Source organism: Xenopus laevis, chromosome 5L (assembly GCF_017654675.1).
Source record: "Xenopus laevis strain J_2021 chromosome 5L, Xenopus_laevis_v10.1, whole genome shotgun sequence".
Lineage (NCBI taxonomy): Eukaryota > Metazoa > Chordata > Amphibia > Anura > Pipidae > Xenopus > Xenopus laevis.
Window position 1 is genome coordinate 11,311,895 of NC_054379.1, and position 24,354 is coordinate 11,336,248.

At 40.7% G+C, this 24,354-nt stretch overlaps 1 protein-coding gene across 2 annotated transcripts in view; it reads left to right on the forward strand.

The window, feature by feature from the left end:
• Nucleotides 1–24,354, forward strand: part of traf5.L (TNF receptor associated factor 5 L homeolog) — a 32,565-nt gene that overhangs the window by 2,581 nt on the left and 5,630 nt on the right. The window contains exons 2-12 of one of the 2 annotated variants that reach the window (XM_041562532.1): nucleotides 1,391–1,550; nucleotides 4,258–4,480; nucleotides 6,713–6,770; nucleotides 8,346–8,447; nucleotides 9,401–9,565; nucleotides 10,664–10,741; nucleotides 11,407–11,481; nucleotides 14,266–14,358; nucleotides 15,547–15,687; nucleotides 16,574–16,733; nucleotides 18,062–18,636. In XM_041562532.1, the coding sequence (XP_041418466.1) occupies nucleotides 4,266–4,480; nucleotides 6,713–6,770; nucleotides 8,346–8,447; nucleotides 9,401–9,565; nucleotides 10,664–10,741; nucleotides 11,407–11,481; nucleotides 14,266–14,358; nucleotides 15,547–15,687; nucleotides 16,574–16,733; nucleotides 18,062–18,636 (1,662 nt within the window). In that variant the 5' untranslated portion in view covers nucleotides 1,391–1,550; nucleotides 4,258–4,265. Of the gene's footprint in view, nucleotides 1–1,390; nucleotides 1,551–4,257; nucleotides 4,481–6,712; nucleotides 6,771–8,345; nucleotides 8,448–9,400; nucleotides 9,566–10,663; nucleotides 10,742–11,406; nucleotides 11,482–14,265; nucleotides 14,359–15,546; nucleotides 15,688–16,573; nucleotides 16,734–18,061; nucleotides 18,898–24,354 lie in introns of those variants that run through there. The other variant, XM_018262575.2, reaches the window with a different exon arrangement.

The window sequence follows — 24,354 nt, forward strand, 5'->3', positions numbered from 1 at the left end:
CTGATCGAGTGCTATGAAGTTACTAGTTCTGGGGCTAATATTTTACCAGTTGTTACTCAGGATTTCTTATTGTTCAATAGAGTATTAATTCTGTCTTTGCAAACTAAGCTTCAACTCTTCTAACCCCACCCTTGAGGATTTTAAAGGGCATGTAAAGGAAAAAAAAGTAAAATCCCATTTTTACTTTCTTTAATGAAAAAGAAACCTATTTCAATATACTTTAATTTAAAAATGTGTACAGTTTTTATAAGAAACCTGACTGTATGCAGTGAAATTCACTTGCTCTGACTGCTGTGGATAGGAATTGTCAGCAGAGGGAGCCCGTCTTACTTCCCAGCCATAAAGATCTCAAGCAGCTTTGTTTGTTTCCCTGTAGAGCAGTCGGCGACTGTGTAGAAATGTGTATTGGATTTTGTTTTCCCCTTTACTGTTTCCAACTCCAGCTGCAGGGACAAAGATCATGGAGCCAGATTTAAACAGATAAACTAGGATTCTATTTGGAGGATTATTTTGCTGCAGCAACCGGTTCTGGAGAGTTGGAAAAAGTTTGTATTAAACAATACAAAAACTATAAAATCCACATTAGATTACATGACAACACAGGACCAGTGCAGTCTGTATATTCTGATTATTAATCAATCTTGCTGTATCGGCTTCTGGCAGATATTATTTGACTTGTGCTGTTTTGATAATTTATGACAATCACTAGGCTTAACCTCCCAACGGAAGCCCAGACCACACTGAGCATGTGCACAGTCTTGGTCTTGCAAAGATGTTTAACAAAGTTACAAGATGGTGATCCCCTTTGGCCAACTTTGAAAGCATAAATCATTTGTTTGATTAGGCTTGTGGTGCAGTAAATTCCTGTTTAGTATACAAAATACAGCATTTCTAGCATTGTTCTATTTTAATCTTTACTTCCCCTTTAACACTTCACTAAAGAAATTTGTCCCCCCCCCCCCACTGTGCTTGGGAACAATGGCCAATAACATCCAATAATTAACATTCTATAAACATAAAGTTGCATTTACTTCTATACCTATATGGATCCTGTGCCAACTTTCATTTTTCTTTACTTTACTAGTTTTGTTTTATGAGTTTTCTTAACCACAGAACAATTTGGTCAGACAAAAGTTATGTGTCAACAGGAAACTGATTCACTGATTGCTATTAATACGTCCCTATAAATTTCCTTTATCTTAGTGTTTAAAATAGTAATATGTGCCTTGTGTACGTGACGTGTGGGTGTGCGTGTATGTATAATTGCCCGTTTTGGTTTAAGGGCCGCGACTGCCCAAGCAGGTTGATGATGGGAGGATGTGAAAAGGCAGAAAAGAAAAATGTGTATGATTTTTTTTTCTTTCCTCATTTCCCATTTACTGTAAGCAAGGCCTGATTATAGAACCGATCCTGGTGGGGTACGAAGAATCTTTACCAATCAAACCGGAAAAGGAGGTTTTCACTTCCTGTGCTTTGCTTTAATAGCTGAAAACACTCTGCTGAAAAAGCTGCTTGTCTGCACCCTGGATAGAGAAGCTCTGTACAGGCCTGTAAGTATCTCTACTTCTGCTATGTAATCAGATGATTTGTCTTTTCTTTAATTTTGCCTCCCCTAACCAGTTAATTAAAAATCCCTGATTATAATATCTTAAGCGAGTGGCCAGGAACCTCATCAGGTTGGAAATCTGGGGGAGCAGCCAATTTTATAATATCACTATAAACATACCTCCCAACATTTTGGAAATAGAAAGAGGGACAAAAAAGTTGCCACTTGTATTGTGGTGAAATTCTTGACAACGCCCATTTTTATGGCCACACCGCCTAATTACCGTGTTCATTTTACAAAATTTGGCAGGTTATGAAAGTCTGAACATATCGCTGTGTTTTTTTTTTCAGTTACTACAGTTTTGCTAATGAAGGTTAATTGTGAGTCTATCTTCTCCCAAGAGACCTGTTTATCTAAATTGTTACAAAAGTATCTTAGTTGCAGCTGGTGGCTGTTCAGGGCTCTATGCCAAAAGCTAATTAAGTTAAAAACTTTGTATAGTTTTCTGGTTGATATGCAGAGAAAGTCTGGGGATTTCAGTACAAATTTAGGACTGCGGGTCCCGCTGAGAACGGGACAGATGGGACGTATGCTATAAATAGCATAAATTATAGAAATTGTCTTTTTTAAACAATGGTTCATCATGCAAATGATGCTCACATGATTATTGACCATGAACTGACCTGATCTATGCGCTCATGCACACTTGTGTGTGCCATACTCTGCCTGCCCTATGCTCCCTGTGTGTGCCATACTCTGCCTGCCCTATTGCTTCCTGTGTGTGCCATACTCATCCTGTGTGTGCCATACTCTGCCTGTGTGTGCTATACTCTGCCTATGTGTGCCATAGTCTGTCTCCCCTATGCTGCCTGTGTGTGTCATACTCTGCCTGCCCTATGCTCCCTGTGTGTGCCATACTCTGCCTGCCCTATGCTCCCTGTGTGTGCCATACTCTGTCTTCCCTATGCTCCCTGTGTGTGCCATACTCTGCCTGCCTTATGCCCCCTGTGTGTGCCATACTCTGCCTGCCCTATGCTCCCTGTGTGTGCCATACGCTGCCGGACTGGGTCGGCGATACACCGGGGAAAAACCCAATAGGCCCCGAGCCCTTGTGGGTCCTGCTCCGGGGCTGCCCCTCCGACCTCCCTCCCGGCAGGAAAAAGGTAAGCGCGGGGGGGCCAAATGTTAGGCACCCCCAAGTGATTGTATTTACTTACCTGAAACCCCGGTCCAGTGCTCCTATCATAATAAACTGCACCGGCGTGGGGTTATACCAGTGAGCACCACGGATCGATCCTCTTCCGTCTACTTCTTTCTTTAAATTTCCCGGGGGAAACGCGTGTGCAGTTGAACAAAATAGCTGATTTTTTACCAGCTGTGTGAAGGAAAGAGGAAGACAGAAGAGGATCACTCCGTGGTGCTCTGGTATAACCCCGGGCTGGTGCTCCTATCAGCAGAAAACTGCACTGGCCCGGGGTTTATACCAGTGAGCACCACAGAGCGATCTTCTTCCATCTTCTTCGCGCGGCTGCGCATGCACAGTAGAACGAAAAGCCGAACTTTAACTAAGAAGTTGGCTATTTCATTCTACTGTGCATGCGTTTGCCCCAAGAAATTTGAAGAAAGAAGACGGAAGTGAATCGCTCCGTGGTGCTCACTGATATAATCCGGCCTGGTGCAGTTTTCTTCTGATAGGAGCACCGGCCAGGGGTTTCAGGTAAGTATCTACAATCACTTGGGGGTGCCTAACATTTGGCACCCCCAAGTGCGCAACGCCTTTCCTTCTCCTTTAAGGGTATGTTTTAATATGACATTTTTCACATATGAGTGATGAGTTATATCCCTCCAGTGAGCATCAACCATACGGTTTTAGGTGTGCTACTACCATTAATGTGGATATGGCCGTAAAAAAGTTCTTGTGGTAACATGGGTGCTGTTTAAAGTACCCTCGGTACCATAGAAGTTTGACAGCACTGCACTAGGGCATTGATGGGGGTTTCCTTGTCCTTTAAAAACCAACTCAAAGCAAAGAGAGCAGCTTGTACAGGCAGGGGGTAAAGTACATAGTTTCATTATGCATAGCTTGCTGTGGCAAGTCTTCCTTGCATGTCCTGAATGATGCACAAGGTAGGGACATGCCAGGGTCTCCCACTGCCCATATGCCTCCCTTATATAATGTAATATATATTTTTGCTGCAACAACGTTTTTCATGCAGTAAGTCACAGGCTGACTTCCCAGACCTCAGAAGATTGATTCCAAAGTTTAGGTATTCCTGATTGGCGGGTACCATGATCCCTGCAGCAGGGGGGAGGGAAATGTTGGGATGTTTTAGAAGCCCACTATAAAAATATATAACTACAGGTATGGGCCCCATTATCCGGAAACCCAAATTATGGAAAGGCTGTCCCATTTTATCCAAATGATCCAAATTTTAAAAAGTGATTTCTCTGTAATAATAAAACAGTAGCTTGTACTTGATCCAAGCAAAGATATAATTAATCCTTATTGGAGGCAAAACCAGCCTATTGGGTTTATTTATTGCTTAAATGATTTTCTAGTAGGCTTAAGGTATGAAGATCCAAATTACAAATAGATCCGTTATCCAGAAAGCCCCAGGTCCCGAGCATTCTGAATAACAGGTCCCATACCTGTATTTACCTGACTGACTAAGGCAAATCACTAACATTTTGTTACGACGTCTTCATTGGAGGGTTCGTCATGGCCTGCGAAGACCTCTGTCCTCTCCCGGTGACATTTGCAAGACAGAATTCCAGCACAGCAGTTTCCCTGGACTTCGTGCCCAAACAGGGGTACTTATTTGTTGAGCAATTACAAGACCGCTACAAGTGCGCCAGTTGCCACCTGGTTCTTCACAACCCTCACCAGACAGGATGCGGTCACAGGTTTTGTGAGAAATGCATCTCCAACTTAATGTAAGTTTGACTTCCACCTTCGTGGAGATCTTTCAGTTTCTCATGAAAGGGCTCCCTGCATCATCTTGTCGTACATTAGCCTGTGAACATCTGCCATTATATGAGCGTGTATTTATGAGCCTATTCACACAGTTTCAAGCACAGGTTCCATAACTAAGCTCAGGTCTATGTGTAAACCACAAAAATCGACAGAAAGGGCTAGCTGATTTTTACATGCTACCTTGTTTACAGTAGAGACTTGCAGCATTTTTGTTTTGTTTCGTGGTATCGACATATTACACAAAGATAGATTTTGGCCCTATCTGCATCACTATAGACATCATGTTTATTAAAGGAACAGTTCAGTGTAAAAATAAAAACTGGGTAAATAGATAGGCTGTGCAAAATAAAAAATGTTTCTAATATAGTTAGTTAGCAAAAAATGTAATGTATAAAGGCTGGAGTGACTGGATGTGTAACATAATAGCCAGAACTCTACTTCCTGCTTTTCAGCTCTCTAACTCTGAGTTAGTCAGTGACTTGAAGGGGGGCCACATGGGACATAACTGTTCAGTGAGTTTGCAATTGATCCTCAGCATTCAGCTCAGATTCAAAAGCAACAGTTATGACCCATATGTCCCCCCTCAAGTCACTGATTGGTTACTGCCTGCTAACCAATCAGTGGAAACCAAGAGAGCCGAAAAGCAGGAAGTAGTGTTCTGGCTATTATGTTAGGGCAACTGGCTTGGCAACTAATCGCCTCTTCTTCGGGGCAACAATTTCCCTGAACTGCCTTCTGCCTTCTAAAATGAAAAATCGCTTGCGCCAATGCAATCGTGGCACTTCGATTTCCGAAGTCACCCGAAGTTTCCGCGTGAGGCAACTTTGGCCGACATTGGAAATCAAATCGCCACGAATGCCATTGCGTTGGCGTTTTCTCATTATAGCAGGCGGAAGGCAGTTCAGGGAGATTGTCGCCCCGAAGAAGAGACGTGTGCCCCTGCCCTAACAAGTCCAGTCACTCCAGCCTTTATACATTACATTTTTGGGTAACTAACTATATTAGAACCATTTTTTATTTTGCACAGCCTATTTACCCAGTTTTTATTTTTATACTGAACAATTCCTTTAAAGTCACATGTAACTGAATCTGCTTTGGACTTTCTGGTGCTTAGCACCAGTTGGCAGCATTAACATTAATATTACTGTTATACAGCTATACAGCCCAAGATGTCTGTCTCTATTATTGAATTAATTACCAAGTAGACTCTGCAGGGAGCCAAAGGTTTTAAATGGCTTTCATTCTCCTTTACGGCCATTGGTTGGATAGCCCCATTTTCTATAAATAATAGGGACTGACATAGTCATTTTTGCCCCAGGCATATCTACTACTGAAGATAGCATTGGGTGGCCATAACTGAAAAATTGCTTCTTTATAGTGCAAAGGTTAAGGCTGTCCACCCACATACAAAGGAGTGGGCCGAAGCACAGGTATAAGGGTAAGGCCACACTAAGCGATAGCGCGGCGATTTGACTCGCCGCGACTATTCGCCGCGACTTTTAATCCTCAATCGCTGGCGAAATTTTGGCGCTGGCGTCTATGGGAAATCGCGCAAAATCGCCAGCGTAAAAACACACGCGGCGATCTTTTTTCTATTGTCGCTCGAAATCGCCTAGCGAGGCGATTTCGAGCGACAATAGAAAAAAGATCGCCGCGTGTGTTTTTACGCAGCGATTCCCCATAGACGCCAGCGCCAAAGTTTCGCCAGCGATTGAGGATTAAAAGTCGCGGCGAATAGTCGCGGCGAGTCAAATCGCCGCGCTATCGCTTAGTGTGGCCTTACCCTAAAGGGGAGCAGCCTGAAGGCAGGTTGGAGAGAATGTTTATTTGCTCTAGTACACAATCTCAGAAGCTCAGGCTGCAGGTCCATTAGGGTATGTTTTGGGTTGTCTGAGGTGTTTTTGGAGTAAAATGTAAACATTCTTTTTATCTACCTGTGACCTACGAATTCTAAATGAGTTAAAGGCATATAAAGCAAAATAAATTTCTGTCCTTAGAGGAACAAAAAAGACAGTAGTTTGTAAGAGGTTATGAGATCCTTGCCTGGGGAAACAAGAAACTAGATGCACTAGGGAAATCCTTCCTTAACGTATAATGTGTCATATGTGAGCTACATGTGAGTATCACAAGTATTCTTTTCCGTATTTGTTATGGAAACAAAACTGATTTTTCCTAATAACTTTTTTCTTTAGAGACCTCAGCGAAACACCACAATGTCCAATAGATATGGAAACTATAAAACCACATGAGGTAGGTGGAATATTTTCTTTTGCTAATATCGTGGTTTTGCTTCTTATTTAGAATCAATTTGTTTTATTCATTCTTCAGTGGAAACGAGGACTAAATCTATCTGCTATTTTTTTTACCATTACCAGGAGGCCCTGTAATTTGAAACCATTTATTTATTCTCTTGCGCCACAAACCTCTGATACCCTGAACTGATATGTTGCTAATTTCCACTATCGTATAACAGAAATGCAAAAAGCAGATCAGTGAATGGGCTGTTAGTCCAGGTATGGGATCCGTTATCTGGAAACCCATTATCCAGAAAGCTCAGAATTACTAAAAAGGAAATCTCCCATAGATGCCATTTTATCCAAATAATCCACATTTTTAAAAATTATTTCCCTTCTCTCTGTAATAATAAAACAGTAGCTTGTACTTGATCCCAACTAAGATATAATAAATCCTTATTGGAGGCAAAACCAGCCTATTGGGTTTATTTTATGTTTACATGATTTTCTAGTAGACTACAGAAAGATCTGTTATCTGGAAAACCCCAGGTCCCCAGCATTCTGGATAACAGGTCCCATACCTGTACAGTCAGAATGAGCTGTCTGGAAACCTAAAGTTAACCTAAAGTTATTAGAAAGGTGCAGACCCATATTTCAGTTGTTTACTAAAATCCAAATGTATCTAATATTTTAAGAAAAACCATGACCAAACTCCCATGCTCGATTTGAGCTTATTTATTTAAAAAAATTGGGTTGCGGAAAAAAACGATAAAATTGAGCTAAAACCCAAAATGCTCTAATCTTTTTGGGCTTTTTACAGAATTGCACGAATTTTTCTGTCTTTTTTCCACAAATCGCTCGACTTTTCACGTTTTTGACCAATAACTCAGAAAAGGTCAGATTTTGGGATAAAACCCAGTTCAGACCATGAAAACTTCATATTGAAATCTCCCATTGACTTATACAGGACTTCTACAGGTCTGAGATAGTGTATTTTTCCGATTCAGGCTTTTTGCAACATCGGGGTATAACAAGTCTTGGAAAATTCTAGGTTTTTTTTTTCTTGAAAAATTCACATTTTGTAGTGGAAAAAACATTTTCGAGATTTTAACATCTGGATTTTAATAAATAACCCCCATTATGTTTCAAGTAATCTCCTTCTGCAGTAGAAATCTGAAAGCAAGAGGACAATGAGAAAAAAAATAAGGTAGTCTGAGGACTCACCAAAATGGGATGAATTTTAGCCCATCAAATCTGAACCGAATGATGTTTACACCCCTTAAAAGTGTTGGTCTAAGCAATTCATTATTGTAAAATGTAACTGTAAATGGTACAATCTAAGTACACAGCTGCTTTAAAGCTAAATCCCACTAGCGAAAGGTCCTATGCTATGCCATAGCCCTAGATATTTGCTGAGGATGTTACTGATCTAACTTTAACTAAACATTAATGAATAGCTGAAGGCAAATTCTCCCAGTAATGTCTGAACTTTATTTAAATCAGCTAGTAGTTTAGACTATTAAGTACATATAGGGCACAGAAGATTTACCAGTAACCTCTTAATAGTATCACATAATCTGTTTTTTCCTAGATATTCAAGGACAACTGCTGTAAGAGAGAAGTCCTCAATCTGTTAGTTTACTGCAAAAACTCTCCTGGTTGTGATGTAAAAGTCATGTTAGGACGATATCAGGTGAGTATAGAATTGCATTTGTTCATATTCAGGTTACCAATATTGTTCTAATTATTCCTAATGAAGAAAGCCCAAGTTCACTATCAGCGTGCATGCACAGGATAGCTGCTATGTGATAAGTATTGTGTTAACCTTTAAATTAACCATTAGTATGATGTAGAGCAGTGATCCCCAACCAGTAGCTTGTGAGCAACATGTTGCTCTCCAACCCCTTGGATGTTGCTCCCAGTGGACTCAAAGCAGGAGCTTATTTTTGAATTCCTGGCTTGGAGGCAAGTTTTGGTTGTATAAAGACCAGGTGTACTGCCAAACAGAGTCTCAATGTAGGTTGAAATCCACATAGGGGCGACCAAATGACCAATCATAGCACTTATTTGGCACCCCAATAATATTTTTCATGCTAGTGTTGCTCCTCATCTCCTTTTACTTCTGAATGTTGCTCATGGGTTCAAAAGGTTGGGGATCCCTGATGTAGAGAGCAATATTCTGAGACAATTTGCAATTGGTTTTCATTTTTATTATTTTTGGTTTTTGAGTTATTTAACGTTTATTCAGCAGCTCTCCAGTTTGCAATTTCAGCAATTCGGGTTGCTAGCAGGAATGCAATAATTTGAATAAGAATATGAACAGGAGAGTCATGAAAAGAAAGTTGAGTAATAACAATAGATTTGTAGCCTTACATAGCATTTGGTTTTGCCTCCAATAAGGATTAATTATATCTTAGTTTGATCAAGTACAAGCTACTGTTTTATTATTACAGAGAAAAAGGGAAATCATTTAAAAAAAAATTAGATTATTTGGATAAAATGGAGTCTATGAGATATGGCCTCTCCGTAATTCAGAACTTACTGGATAATGGGTTTCTGGATAACTTAACCCATACCTGTATTAAAAACATGGATTTCTGCAAATCACTTTGCTTTATTCTTCAAACCTGTATTGTCCATTTACAGGAGCACCTGGTGCAATGTCTGTATGAAACGACCCAGTGTAGCAATGAGGGATGTCACGACAAAATGCTCCGGAAAGAGTTGAAAGGCCACCTGGAATCAGAGTGTAAATTAAGGCCAGAAGCATGCATATACTGCAAGCAAATCATGGCTTCCATCAACCTGACGGTAATGAGATACTGTATTGTGTATTGGATGTGCAAGTCAACTGGCCATAAAATCATCCTCGAATTTTCACTCCTGGCTCTTGATAACTTGTACCCTCTGCAAATTCCTGCTTGCTGTCCTTTATTACTATCTGCACCATCCTATCTGTTATTCTCATTATATATTATTATACAGATGTTGCTTGCATGTTACCAATAACCACATTAAATACACTCCTGTCGAACTGTTCTTCATTGTTTTCGACTGACTCTCCTAGTATTAACATGTAGATTTGATGACCCCGTCAACCATGATTAATAGCTTTTGCTGTTAGCCAGGTCTCACCATTTCTAGGGATTCATCGAATCCAGGATTTCGCGATTTGGCCAAGATTCAGCCTTTTTCAGCAGGATTCGGCTGAATCCTTGTGCCTGGCTGAACCAAATCCTAATTTGCATATGTAAATTAGGGGCAGGAAGGGAAAGCACGTAACTTTTTGTCATAAAACAAAGAAGTAAAAAATGTTTTTTCCACTTTTTCCCTTCCTGTCCATATGCATATGCAAATTAGGATTCAGATTAGGTCCGATATTTGGCCAAATCTTTCATGAAGGATTCTGTGATTCGGCCGAATTCCAAACAGTGGATTCGGTGCATCCCAAACCATTTCCTTCTGTTTTATGCCAAACATGCTATTTTGCTAATGTTATTACATTTCTGACATAATTTCTTTCTGTACCTATGATCACAATGACCAGCAGCGACTATTATAATGAAATAATAACTTAATATTATATTAGGGATGCACCAAATTCGGGATTCGGCCAGAACTCTGCCTTTTTCAACAGGATTCAGATTCAGCCAAATCATTGTGCCTGGCCGAACCGAATCATCTTTTGCAAATGTAAAATAGGGGCGGCTAGGGAATTCACGTGACTTTTCATCACAAAATAAGAATATTTTTCCACTTTTCCTGGCCCTAATTTGCATATGCAAATTAGCATTCTGATTCGGTTCGGTATTCGGCCGAATCTTTCACGAAGGATTCGGGGATTCAGCCGAATCTCAAATAGTGGATTTGTTGCATCCCTATAATATATATATCTATTTGTTTTTACAGATTCACGTAGGCCTGTATTGTCCATTGTATCCAGTCTCCTGCCCAAATGCCTGCCCTGTCACATGTCCAAGGGCTGAGGTAAGTTCTGAGTAAGATCCGTTCTCCAAAATCATGTTCACATGCATTGCAACTGCTACTGAGAAATTCAGAACCAAATATTTAGGAAAAGGGACATGTCAGGTTTCTCTTTGAAATTTACAGACTGACCAGCCACACAGGGAGGTAAATGTACAACTTTTTTTGCAGAAAAACTAAAAAGTAGCAATAACAATACATTTGTAGCCTTACAGTTCATTTGTTCTTAGATGGGATCAGTGACACCCATTTGAAAGCTGGAAAGAGTTGGAAGCAGAAGGGATATATTTAAAAACTATACAAAATAAAAAACGAAGACCAATTAAAAACTTGCTTAGAATCAGCCATTCTATAACATACTTAAAGGTGAACAACTCCTTTAAACAGTAAGCCGAGCCAGTAACATAGTTAAGCGTCAAGAGGCAAATTATACCATTCACCTGCGAGACTCCAATATACCAATGCCATGTGGAAATATAAAAGGAAAGTGTAGTAGCCCAATCTAAGCACTCAGGGTTAAAGGGTGAAAGTCTGCATTGGTTATATGTAGGCACAGCTCCAATTCTGTACCACAGAGGTAATAACAAAACCCACCTCTCAGCCAATTTGGGCAATGGTTTCCTTTTCACTGGGAGAAATAATTACAAGAAGTTTTTTTTCCTCCACAGCTGGATAAGCACTTGTATGTGTGCCCCGAGGCTGAGTTACAGTGTCCTTTCACTAACTATGGATGCAATGTGAAGGTATCGGATCTTTCTCTATTGTCTCACTTTGCACATTTATTTTGAGTGATAGTGATACTGATACATTGAAAGGACAATTAAATTATTACAATTAACACCTATTTATACAACGTAACGCACTTCTGCTCAAGGTTCCAATTTAGCATCTGCCGCAGCTTTGCTCCAGCTCTTGCAAGCAAAGGTTCTGTCCCTTTGGGTCCAAACTTCTTGCCCTAAATCCCCCTGCATGTGTTGAAGTAGCTGTCTGCATTTTCTGCATGTGAAATATGCACTGGATTTTATAACTGATGAAGCATACAGAATGTTCTTTGCAATGACTAGAAACAAGTGTTTTGTATAGGAGACTCTAAGACATGTTGCTCTCCAACCCCCTTGGATGTTGCTCTCAGTGGCCTCAAAGCAGGTGCTTGTTTTTGAATTCCAGGCTTGGAGGCAAGTTTTAGGTGCATAAAAACCAGGTGTACTGCCAAAGAGAGGCTCCTGTAGGCTGCCAGTCCACATAGGGGCTACCAGTAGTCAATCACAGCCCTTATATGGCACCACCTAGGAACATTTTTCATGCTTGTGTTGCTCACAGGTGGAAAAAGGTTGGGGACCCCTGCTTTAAGGGCTGTGATTTTGCGTCCTGCAATACTCCTGCACTTGTGCCTTGTCCTTAGTAATGAGCCTAATTCTGTTCATTGTTCCCTACAGTTGACTTCATACAGAAGACAGCAATTTCCCCAGTACATGTTTTAATTCTGTTGCTGTTTTTCTCCTTCCTACTCACATCAGTAACTCTAGCAAGCAATGGGCTGCCTTACCATGGGTGGGAAAACTGCTTTGTGTTTTTATTCAAGAGAATTCTATTTTGGTTAGAAGGGATTCTATAAATGTAAAAGTCTTAAAACTAAAGAATATCTGGGCTGTTACATGGAAATGAAGCAAAAAGATGGGATCAGTAACTCTTTAAATCAGTTGTTGGGTTTGAAGGGCTGCAGATTGCTCGACCCTGGAATAATACAGCTTACATGGTGTCATTAGTTGAACATCTATTTATCTCTGTCTAGCTATCTATTTATCTCTATCTAGTTATCTCTCTATCTATTCATATTTTTATCATCTCTCTCTATTTATCTCTCGCTATCTCTCTTTCTATCATCTATCTATTATCTATCTATCTATTTATATATCTCTCTATCTCTCTTATCTATCTATCTATCTATCTATCTATCATATCTACATATATTTATGTATCTATCTTTCTATTTAATCTAAAGTATGATCATTTATAAATGCATGTCTCTAACACAGGAGGGCCCATACTTTACTAATGCGGGGGTCTACTTTTAGTGATGTTGCCGTATTATGATATGCGTCCATAAAAGCATTGTTAGCTTTCTGTTCGTGGAAAATATTACTTAAATATTGATTTATAAGAAAATGCATATTGCCATATTTAACAAACAACTATTTCTTATGTAACCTTTATATAAAAAAAATCTGAAGGAAAAGCATGAAACAGGAGGATGATTTAGACAAGCCATTTGGTGTCTTGAGATCTACTGATCAATAGGGATGGGCGAATTTTTTCGCAGCAAAAATGACGGCCATAAAAGATGCGCGTCAAATTTTTTCGCTGCGCGACAATTTTTTTGACGCCCATAGACTTTAATGGGTGTCAGCGACATTTCACCGGCAGCGAATTTTTGACGAAATGGGTCAAATTCGCCCATCCCTACTGATCACTGTGTAACAACTTGCCTCCCTGGTGATCCAGCGGTGCAGTAGGGACACCCGCCTCGCCTCTGCGCCAGTTAGCTAAGGGCGCGCGCGTCTTCTGTATTTGTAGGCGCTGGCGTGTTGACGCCAGCGGGAAAGGGTGCGAATTTCAAAAGTATTTAAAGCCACAGAATACATTTTGACACTGCCCGTTATAAGTTCACCTAGTGAGTTCCTGGGAGCTAATCTGTATACTGTTTTGTGATCCTGTCTGTCTTGATTCTGATGTCTTCTGTGATTCTGACCCCTTGCCTGGTAAACAGACTATTCTACTCTCTGTAATCCAACCCGTGCCTGTCTTGACTCTTCTTGATTGATACCCCGGCTTTGACCCTTGCCTGTCTGACTCCGATTGAATACTGTCTGCACCGGCCTGATCTGACTACGATTTCTGTCTAAGCCTTGTACCGTGACTGTCTGCCCAAAAGACTTTGCTGTTCCGTCGTGCCCCTTTGCTCGTTCAGAACCCCTCGCTTTAGCACCTCTCTTAATAAGACCTGGCAGCATCTGATTAGCCGAGGGCTCCTCCCGAGGTGAAAGGCGGCTGTTAAAGGCAGAACCAAGAGCCGAGAACAGGGTGCTTAGCATTGGTTCTGAATTTAGGGTGCGGACCATGGCACACTGATTGCCTTCCTCTGGATCTGGCAGGCAGGTTAAAATAGAGTTAAAAGGTTGAACTTTATGGACATGTCTTTTTTAAACCTAACTTACTATGTTACCAGCTAAAGGTCTACTGGTAGATCCCGATCTACATTTTCGACACCCCTTCTCTAACATGTCATAAATAACCTAAAATCACAAAACCCATCTTTACTGTGGATGCTGATGTCCATATCAAAGCTGACCGTTATGTTTGCTGTTGCACACCTCTAGCTCAATGACGCGTCACTTCTCCCTTCACCACACAACACTGTGGGAGTGCATGGGGGCGCAGGGTGATGAGAGTGATTTGCTTTGGGGCGCGCCAGTGAATTGAAATATTTTTTGCCTGCTGTGGTTTATTTTATTCTCTCCCTGTTCTAGGTAAAAAGAGGCAATATGAAAGAACACGAAGATACATTTCTGAGGGATCATATGCTCCATGTTTTGAACAGGAATATGAAGCTAGAAGAACAGGTACTGTCTGTTGTGGTTTGTTATACGAGAACTAAGCAAGGCATGCTATACATATTTTGGTTAATTTATTTATGGCTAATGGGATTTATCTTAATCTTAAAGCACCGATATGCCATAATTTTTATCTCCACCTTTCTCCTTTTTATGTGCTTTTTTTTTTATTTTTTGTTCCCTATATCCCCCTTTTTCTCCTCTTGTGTTCATCCACGTCTGGTTCCCCCATCCCTTTATTTTTCCACCCCTCTTCACCCCTTCTTTTTTTGTGCTCTCCCTTTCACTGCTTTATTTTCTGCTCATTGATAGTCTGTTGGCTTTGTCCCATTTATCTCTCTATGTTGCTATGAGCTTGTGTATTATCTTTTGGTTTCAGGATAAGGAGAGGGTGTACACTTTAAATCATGGATATTTGTCCAAAAAAAGCAAATGTCAAGACTTGAATTTTGCCAATAAGCTTCAATAGATTTAGATGAACATCCTTTTAAGAGCATTATGATTATTAGATTAAAGGTTTCACCTTTCCCATGATCTTCTTGAAAAATAACTCCCAGAATACAATAGCTGATTGTTTTCAGGGTATTCTGGTACTTCCAATTCTATAACTGTTACACCTGTCTTAGACCTTGATGAATACTTAATTATTTTTATAAACCATTAGAAAACCAATAGAAATGCCTATTTAGAAAGCATCAACAATCAATCAGTTAACTGAAAGTAAAAAAACTTAAATGTCAGGAAGGCTATTAACATCTTCAAATGGATCAACAGACCTCTGCCATTAACTTATACATGAACTCTGCAGGTTTTAGATGGCGACCTATCAAATTCAAGTTATTTTCAGGGTTGAGGTATGATAAATCTCAAATTAGAGTTTCGTTTTTTCCAACTCAAAATGTGAGTTTTGACCAAAAAAACTCAATTCGAACCTTAGTAAATCTGCCCCTTAGTCTTTGTTTAACCTTTCTCAGAACATTATCAGCAAATCTGAAGAAGAGAAAATGTTGGGGGGGAAAAATCAATGTCTTGAAAGAAACATATTGGATGAAATTGTGACCAAACCCAACAAATTTATGTTTATAAAAAGCTCTTCAATTCTGTCTTCCCTTTCTTGTCAAACCTCATATTGCTTGCCTTGAATGTATATTTCTATTCAATTCCCTAGATTACTTTTCACATTTACTTGTTTTTTAGGTGCTGGATTTACAGCAGAACCTGAAACTGAAGGAGCACCAGATCCAAAAGCTATCAGACACTGTTAAATGGTGTGAGAATGAATGCAACCAATTTGGACAATTTACTGGTAGCAATGGGAATCCTCTCTCAAGCACTATGGTGATTTGACTTGGTCACAAATATTCCTTCACTATGCAGAATAAATACATTCTCAGTTTTGATTTAGTTTAATTAGCAGTAAAAACTGCAGTATTAAATGATAATCACAGATTGCTCAGAGAGGAGAATCTGGTTGGCCGATGACTTACATCAACAAGTTATCAACCAACTTTGAGACAGAGAAGCAGCATCTGTCTTACAATTTGATTGTCCGGTATTTAGGGATGCACCGAATCCAGGATTCGGTTCGGGATTCTGCCTTTTTCAGCAGGATTCGGCTTCGGCCTAATCCTTCTGCCCAGCCAAATGAATCTTAATTGGCATATGCAAATTAGGGGCGGGGAGGGAAATCACGTGATTTTTGTCAGAAAACAAGGAAGTAAAACATTTTTCCCCTTCCCACTCCTAATTTGCATATGCAAATTAGGGTTCGGTATTCGGCCAAATCCAAAATAGTGGATTCGGTGCATCCCTACCGGTATTTGGGGTGCTGCACTGGCTGCATTTTAAATAGTTGCATTGTTGTGCTTTGCTTGTATACACAGTGTTTTGCAGAGTTGCAAAAAGTTTGGGGAATGGAAGATAAATTCAAAAAACGAAAACCTGAATTTGCTCAAAGCACGTCAAAGAAACGATCATATTAAAGGGTTAGTTGATATTTAACAGCCACTCTGGAAGAACTGGTCTGTGTGTCCTGGTTCCCTTACTCATCAGGAAGACATTCTACTCAATGGGCACATAGTCTTTGGGAAATGACTCTACTTACTTATTGTGTCTTCTCTAATGTCTTATTAACACCCTATGTAATGGAAGGAATATAGCATTTTCATACTAATATACTAGTCACGAATTTTACTTTTTCTTTCCTCCTACTGTTATTTCCTAGACTCTTGCCAGTTATATTGATAAATCTGTGTGGCTGGAAGAACAAGTTCTACAGCTAGTAAGCAAAGAACACAGTCGCTTTGACCTGAGGCCAATATTAGACACTCTGGAGACTACCAAGGAGAGGATAAGCACCATGGAGACCTACAAGGATCATATTGGTATATTTGCCTCTATGCTGTCTGTTTGTTTTCCAGTCTACTACAAGTCTGAGTAAAGGTGTAAATATTCAGCATGGCGTTTATATATGCACCATGCTCATTTCTGTTTATAATGACAGTGCCCTTAAAGGGATTGTTCGCCTTCAGATAACTTTTAGTATGATGTAGAGAGTGATATTCTCAGACAATTTGCAATTGGTTTTAATTTTGTTGTTGTTTTTGAGTTATTTAGCTTTTTGTTCAACAGCTCTCCAGTTTGCAGTTTCATCAATCTGATTGTTAGGGTCCAAATGACCATAGCTACCATGCATTGATTTGAAAATGACACTGGAATATAAATAGGAAAGGCCTGAAAAGAAAGATGAGTACGGTAATAAAAAGTAACAATAGATGTGTAGCCTTACAGAGCTTTTGTTTTTTAGATGGGGTCATTAACCCCCATTTGAAAGCTGGAAAGGGTCAGAATAATACAGCAAATAATACAAAAACTAAAAAAAAATAATGAAGACTAATTGAAAAGTTACCTTTAAAGTTGCAATCAAAAAGTTAACAGTTAAACCTAAAGGTGAGCCACCCCTTTAATCAAATTATTGGTTATATTTTGGTAAATTCAAGGGACAATGGCTGTGCCAAATTATTTGTCATAGGCCAGATAATTAAATTTTCTAAGATGGATTTCTAGGGGCTTAATTCGGTCACCCAAAATATGTTAACCTCTGTTGGGATAGGTGTCCCAAAAGTTCTTATTACCTTTTGGTCATCTGAATTAAATTTCACTAAGAATCAAGTTTAGAAAATCTAACCATGGGGCCCAGTCTAACTGTGGTCTTCCAAAAAATCAGATTACAGCAGAGAGGAGGGAGGGGGGGAGAGGAGCAAACTGAGCATGCTCAAGCCCTAGCCCTGTAGGTTTAAGCTGAAAACAGGAAGTCTGATACAGAAGCCCATGAGTACACAATAGAAAGAAAGAAATACTGTGTTTCTTTTGACAGAGGACTCAGAGCAGCATTACTTTGAGGGTTTACTGGTGTATTTATATAGACATTTCTGATAAAGCTTACTTAATTTTAACTTTTCCTTCTCATTTAACATTATTTGGTGAAGAGAACAAGGTGTTGAACCACAAAGGGAGTTCAACCAAAAAAAAAAAAGCTGTCCTTGAGCCCAATGTCTTCACCATGCCAGCTTATATCAGTTACATATAGTTATATTGGACTCTGTATCTTAACTGTTTGGCCCTGATTTATGGAGTAATTTTTCATATCTGTTAACAGTTGTGATGCAGAACCCTTAATTCCCTGCTTCTGACACATTCTGTTCATTTGCAGATAACCTGGACTGTGAATTCAAAAAGCACGACATGTTGCTGAGTAGTCACAAGATGCAAATGACTAGCAACGAGGAGCGGTTTAGGCTCTTGGAAGGTACAAGTTACAATGGCAAACTAATATGGAAAATCGCTGACTATGAGAGGAAGAAAAGAGAAGCAATAGAAGGGCGCACTTTATCCATATTCAGCCAGCACTTCTACACCAGCTGGTGCGGTTACCGCCTCTGTGCTCGAGCCTACCTAAATGGAGACGGCTCAGGAAAAGGTTCCTTTCTATCGTTATATTTTGTGGTAATGAAAGGAGAGTTTGATTCCATCTTACCCTGGCCTTTCAAGCAGAAGGTGACGCTGATGTTATTGGACCAAAGTAGGAAGAAGAATCACATCACTGACATTTTTAGAGCTGATCCCAACAGCAGTAGCTTTAAGAGACCCGACAGTGAGATGAACATTGCCTCGGGCTGTCCTCGATTTGCCTCACACGCACAACTGGAAAACCCAAAGAACGGCTGTTACATTAAAGACGACACCTTGTTCATCAAAGTCGTTGTAGATTTAACAGACCTGGAGGAGGTATAAAAGAGAACCTAACCTATAAATTATACTGTACCATATGAGAAGTCCAGAACTCTGCTAATGGAATAATATCAATGTATTTAACAGACCTGGAGGAGGTATAAAAGAGAAACCTAACCCATAAATTATACTGTACCATATGAGAAGTCCAGGACTCCGCTAATGGAATAATGTCAATGTATTTATTTAAAATTTCTGTCATTTAAAAAGTGTTATTTAAAATTGTCATATGCCAATATTATACCTCATTCTCTTTAAGATAAATGTGTTATGTGTGTGTTTAAATTTCCAAACAGAGCACAGCGACTGGATCTAATAACTAATATTAGTTTGGTTATGGGAAGGGACTGCAATACAATACTACAATAAAGGAGCAAGGAAAGAGAAGAGATCCCAATACCCAGAAAGCTTCAAATTACGGAAAGGCTGTCTCCCATAGACTCTTTTCTCTGTAATAATAAACAGTAGATTGTACTTGATCCTAACTAAGATATAATTAATCCTTATTGGAGGCAAACCCAGCCTATTGGGTTTATTTAATGTTTACATTTTTTTCTAGTAGACTTAAGGTATCAAGATCCAAATTACAGGGGGGCGTGGCTAACCGAGCTGCTGAACGGCCGCATTATTTTGGAGCTCCTGGGGGCACCAGAGGAAACCCCCTGATTCTGGGTACTCCACAGCCTAATACCCTGCAAAGCGTACCCACTGGACTGCTACACCGGCTAGTTTTGATCCGGTTAAAAAACGAGCATTCTAGCTGCTTCTGGAGCTGAAAACGCAGTGCGGCCTAGTCAAGCAGGTGAAGCCGCGGACTCGAGTAAGCGGGCCTCCCCAGACGCGAGTGACCATCGGCGCGGTTCCCGCCCAAAACAAGTACAGAGCCTGTGAGAGGCTGTAAACTGCAGCCATAAGGGGTAAGTGACCCTACAACAAGAGGGGCCCTGTATTTAAGCCACAATCTCAAGCTGCACAGCCCTAACGGACACTGTCACACCATTAAAGGCTTCAGTACTTTAGACCAGCCTACCGCCCTACAACCCTGTCCTGCTGGGCCCATAATAATAATAGCTACTACTACCACAACAGCTGTTACTGCCCAGAGCAATACGCAGGGGTTCTGGCTGAGTAGGGACTGTGGCACATGAGTAGAAGCACTCCCAAGCACAGGAGGATAGAATCCCCCCTACTTCCACCTGCTTCCATAAAGGTGCCTCTGGGACCACTCACTGCAGCAAGCTCTCTCTAAACAGAAGGCATTGAATATCAGTGGAGCAGCAAACTCAGCTGCTGAGCTGCCTGCCGCAGTACAGACAGGTCACAGAAACAGCGAAAGAGTTTAACCCTCATTGTTTACAATGGCCGTTTAAAATAAGAGCGATCACTCACGGGAGATGAAAGATTAGAGCTGATTGGCAAAATATTTTAGGTTCCACATACCAGCAGTAGTGCATCTACCAATAGTCATGGGCAAACACAAGAAGAAAGAATCCCCAATGAAGATGACAGCTTTCTACCCGAAAGCAGCGACGCTATCGGGAGCGAGGTCTCCCTCCCAAGATGGTGGCACTTCAGCGGAAAGCAGTCCCACACGCCGTGCTCCACAGGAGGGAAGATCCCCAAGGCAACCTGATAGCAAGGCAGATCGGGCACCGCTCACAGCTGCAATACTGAGGGAATTTCTAACCGACCTTAGAACAGAGATCCAGGATGACCTTCGCACTGCCGTATCTACTCTGAGCAAAGATATTAGACAGGTGGGAGAGAGAACTGATCATCTAGAAAACAAAATGGCGGAACTGGTTAGTTCACATAACCAAGTAATAGATGCTAATAATACCATGGAGGAAGACATCCAAAAACTGACAGCCAAAATAGCAGACCTAGAAGATCGTAACAGACGCAATAACGTCCGGATAAGGGGTATACCCGAACAGGTCACTGCTCAAGAGCTAAATGATTATGTATGCACACTGATCAGAGAAATACTCCCGGATGTCCCGCCGGACCATACGCTGCTGGATAGAATACACAGGTTACCACGGGCAAAAAACGCCCCGCCTGGGTCCCCAAGAGACACCATTACGAGGATACATTACTACTATGTAAAAGAGAAGCTGCAATACAGCTTTAGAAACAAGAAAGATATCCCGGATAAATATAGCAGCTTACAATGTTTTGCGGACCTCTCCAGCTACACGCAGCAGAAACGGAAGGAATTTGCAACCATAACAGCCATACTAAGAGATAACAACATCCAATATAGATGGCTTTATCCTGTAAAAATTTTGATCACTAAGGATGGGTCAACTGTAGTGGCGGACACCCCTCAACGTGCAGAACAGTTACTGAAGGAATGGAACCTATGGCAGCCAACCAACACCAAAACAGGTGATAAACCTCCAAAGAGGTCTCGCTTGCAACCTGAATGGGCAACTCAAACTAGGCAAAGCAGGAAGAGCCTTAAAGCACAACCCATCTCGGAGGAGGTTGACACAGACACCTGAAGACGCAATAGATGCCTGTACGAGATACAGGGCCAACCAAAAAGCCTAACTTAAGGCGAAAGAGACGTTTTAACTATCCCGTGAGCTAGAGAGCTCGACTATAACCAAGAATATTCCCAACCCCCCCCCCCAACCCCTTGAAGCTCGAAAAAGTCTATGCTTATCATTGAACATTTTGACCCGCAACAGAAGACCAACAGAGGTCAGAGAGCTTCCCCCCCACCAGGATCCAATACCTCTGCAGTATTGTTGTAAATATGTTGCATTTTACATGCTAATGTTTTTGTCTCTCGCTTATGTTTCCTATCTCTTTTCTTGCTATTTCTATAAACTCTCCCCCACCCCCAATCCCCCACTCCCTAGGGGCCAAGAAAGACCACATGATCTCAGTCCAGACTGTCAGCGGAGAAGCCTCGAAGGTCCATCCTCTAGTCTCCTGCGAGAACAGACTGCCAAGAAATGTACAATCAAGGGTGAGTCCAGTCTAATTCAGCACTACTTCTACTCATCAACATGGGGATAAAGATAGTTTCACAAAATGTAAATGGCCTCAATAGTCCACAGAAGAGACTTAAGCTGACACAATGGAGTAGACAACATAATATAGATATTCTATTACTGCAAGAGACACACCTTACGAGCCACAAACAAATGGCTATTAACCTGAAACAATTCCCTACACAAATATACGCCTCAAACGATGTGAAGAAAAATGGAGTAGCCATATGGATAAATAAAAAATTGCCGCATGTGTTAATGAATCAACACTCAGACCCACTAGGTCGCTATCTAATCCTCAACATTAAGATATATGAGCAAACTTACACCATAATCAGTGCTTACAGTCCGAATAGACGTCAATCAAGATTTTATAATAGTCTTTTCAAAAAAATAAACAAAGAAAAGATGGGCCACATAATACTTGGAGGAGACTTCAATACCTCTCTACAATATGAGTTAGACACGAAAGCCTCAAGGCAGACCACACAACCACAAGAAGCAATTAAACAAGCCAAAGCCTTGCAAAAACACTTAACACAGGGGCTGTTATATGATGTATGGAGAGTGCAACACGGAACTGAACGGGACTACACATTTTACTCTCATCCTCATTCTAAATATTCCCGCATTGACTACTTTTTTGTGGATAAGCATCTTCTTCAAGCTATCCAACAGTCGGCTATAGGGTCAAGCACCTGGGCAGACCACTCCCTAATTGAGATATCACTAGATACTACCCAAAGGATTAGGCAACAATACCAATGGCGACTGAATGATTCATTACTTCAAAATAAAACTAACATCGAGGACTGTAGGAGGACCCTAAGTGACTACTTTCTTAGTAACACGACCCCACAAATAGAACAATCCACACTATGGTGTGCGCATAAAGCAGTCATTAGAGGGCAACTTATAAGAATTGCCTCTACTACAAAAAAGAACAGGGAAAACACCCTTAGTCAGCTGTCGGCTCAACTGCTAGACCTAGAAACCCGAAACAAACAACAACCAAACCAAGCCTCAACAAAACGAATAGTAGAATTGAGACATCAAATTCAAGGTATCGAAAACAAAAAAGTGGAATGGCAACTGCAACGATTAAAACTACACAGATATACAAAAGGCAACAAAGCAACAAAATTACTAGCTAACCAACTAAAACAGAAGCAAACTAACCAATCAATAGCACAAATAACCACCTCAGACGGCAAATCCTTTACAAATCCTAAGGACATAGCAGACCAATTTGCAGACTATTATTCTTCCTTGTATAATCTAAAACAAGATAAAACCACCCCACAACCCACCAAAGAAGCGATACAAAAGTTCCTCACAGCAGCAAACTTACCCCAAATACAGAAAGATCAACTGAACCAGATGAATGTTAACATTACTGCAGAGGAAATAAAGGAAGCTATTAGAGCCACCCCCATAGGGAAGGCTCCTGGCCCGGATGGTTTCACAGCCGCATATTACAAAACCTTTCGAGACATTCTGGTACCACACCTCACAAATCTCTTTAACCATGTCTTTCAAGGAGGCACCTTCCCGGAGGAAATGTTAGCGGCTACAATAACAACGATCCACAAGCCAGGGAAAAACCCGACAGCATGTGGAAACTACAGACCCATATCCTTACTAAACACAGACCTGAAACTATACGCCAAAGTTATTGCTAATAGAATAGCGAAAATACTGCCCTCCTTACTTCACTTGGATCAAACAGGATTTATCAAGGGCAGGCAGGGCCCAGATAACACAAGGAAAATGTTGTCACTTATTGCAGTAACGGAGAGAAGGAAGGACCCAACTATACTGTTTAGCTTAGATGCCGAAAAGGCCTTCGACAGAGTCGAATGGACTTATCTGGACTCTGCTTTACAATCTTATGGCCTACTAGGTCCAATTAAACATGCCATACTATCCCTATACACCAAACCCTCTGCGAAAGTAAATAACATGGGATTCCTATCTAAATCATTTCCAATTACTAACGGAACGAGGCAAGGCTGCCCATTATCGCCTCTCATCTTTAACCTTACGTTGGAACCCCTTGCCAGGACAATCAGAGACTCAGTGTCTGTTAAGGGCATACAGGTGGCGAGCATACAGCACAAACTCGCAATGTTTGCAGACGACATTATTTTAACACTAACAGATCCGGAGCCGTCACTAGAAGCTGTCACACAAATTCTCAGAACCTTCAGCTCTATTTCCTACTATAAACTTAATGAGTCAAAATCACATATTTTGCCGATAGGACTGACAAAAGAGAGCATACGCAAATTGCAAGCCAGATACACTTACCAATGGCAATCCCACTCCATAAACTATCTAGGTGCTGAACTAGCCAGTAACGCAACCAAAACGTATGAGGCGAACTATCCCAAACTATTAACAGAGGTACAGGAACAATTACAGAAATGGTCTCCTCTATACACATCATGGCTGGGTAGGATTGCAACGATCAAGATGATGATATTGCCTAAATTCATCTATCTATACAGGACTTTACCGATAGCGGTTCCACAAACCTATTTTCGCAAAGCACAAAGAACCATTCAAGACTTTATCTGGGCTAACCGGAAACCTAGGATTAAACAAAAATTTATGCAACGAGGAATACAAGATGGAGGCTTCGGAGTTCCCTGTCTAGAAAAATATTACCACGCCACAGTACTGGACCAAATGAGAGCCTGGAACCTTG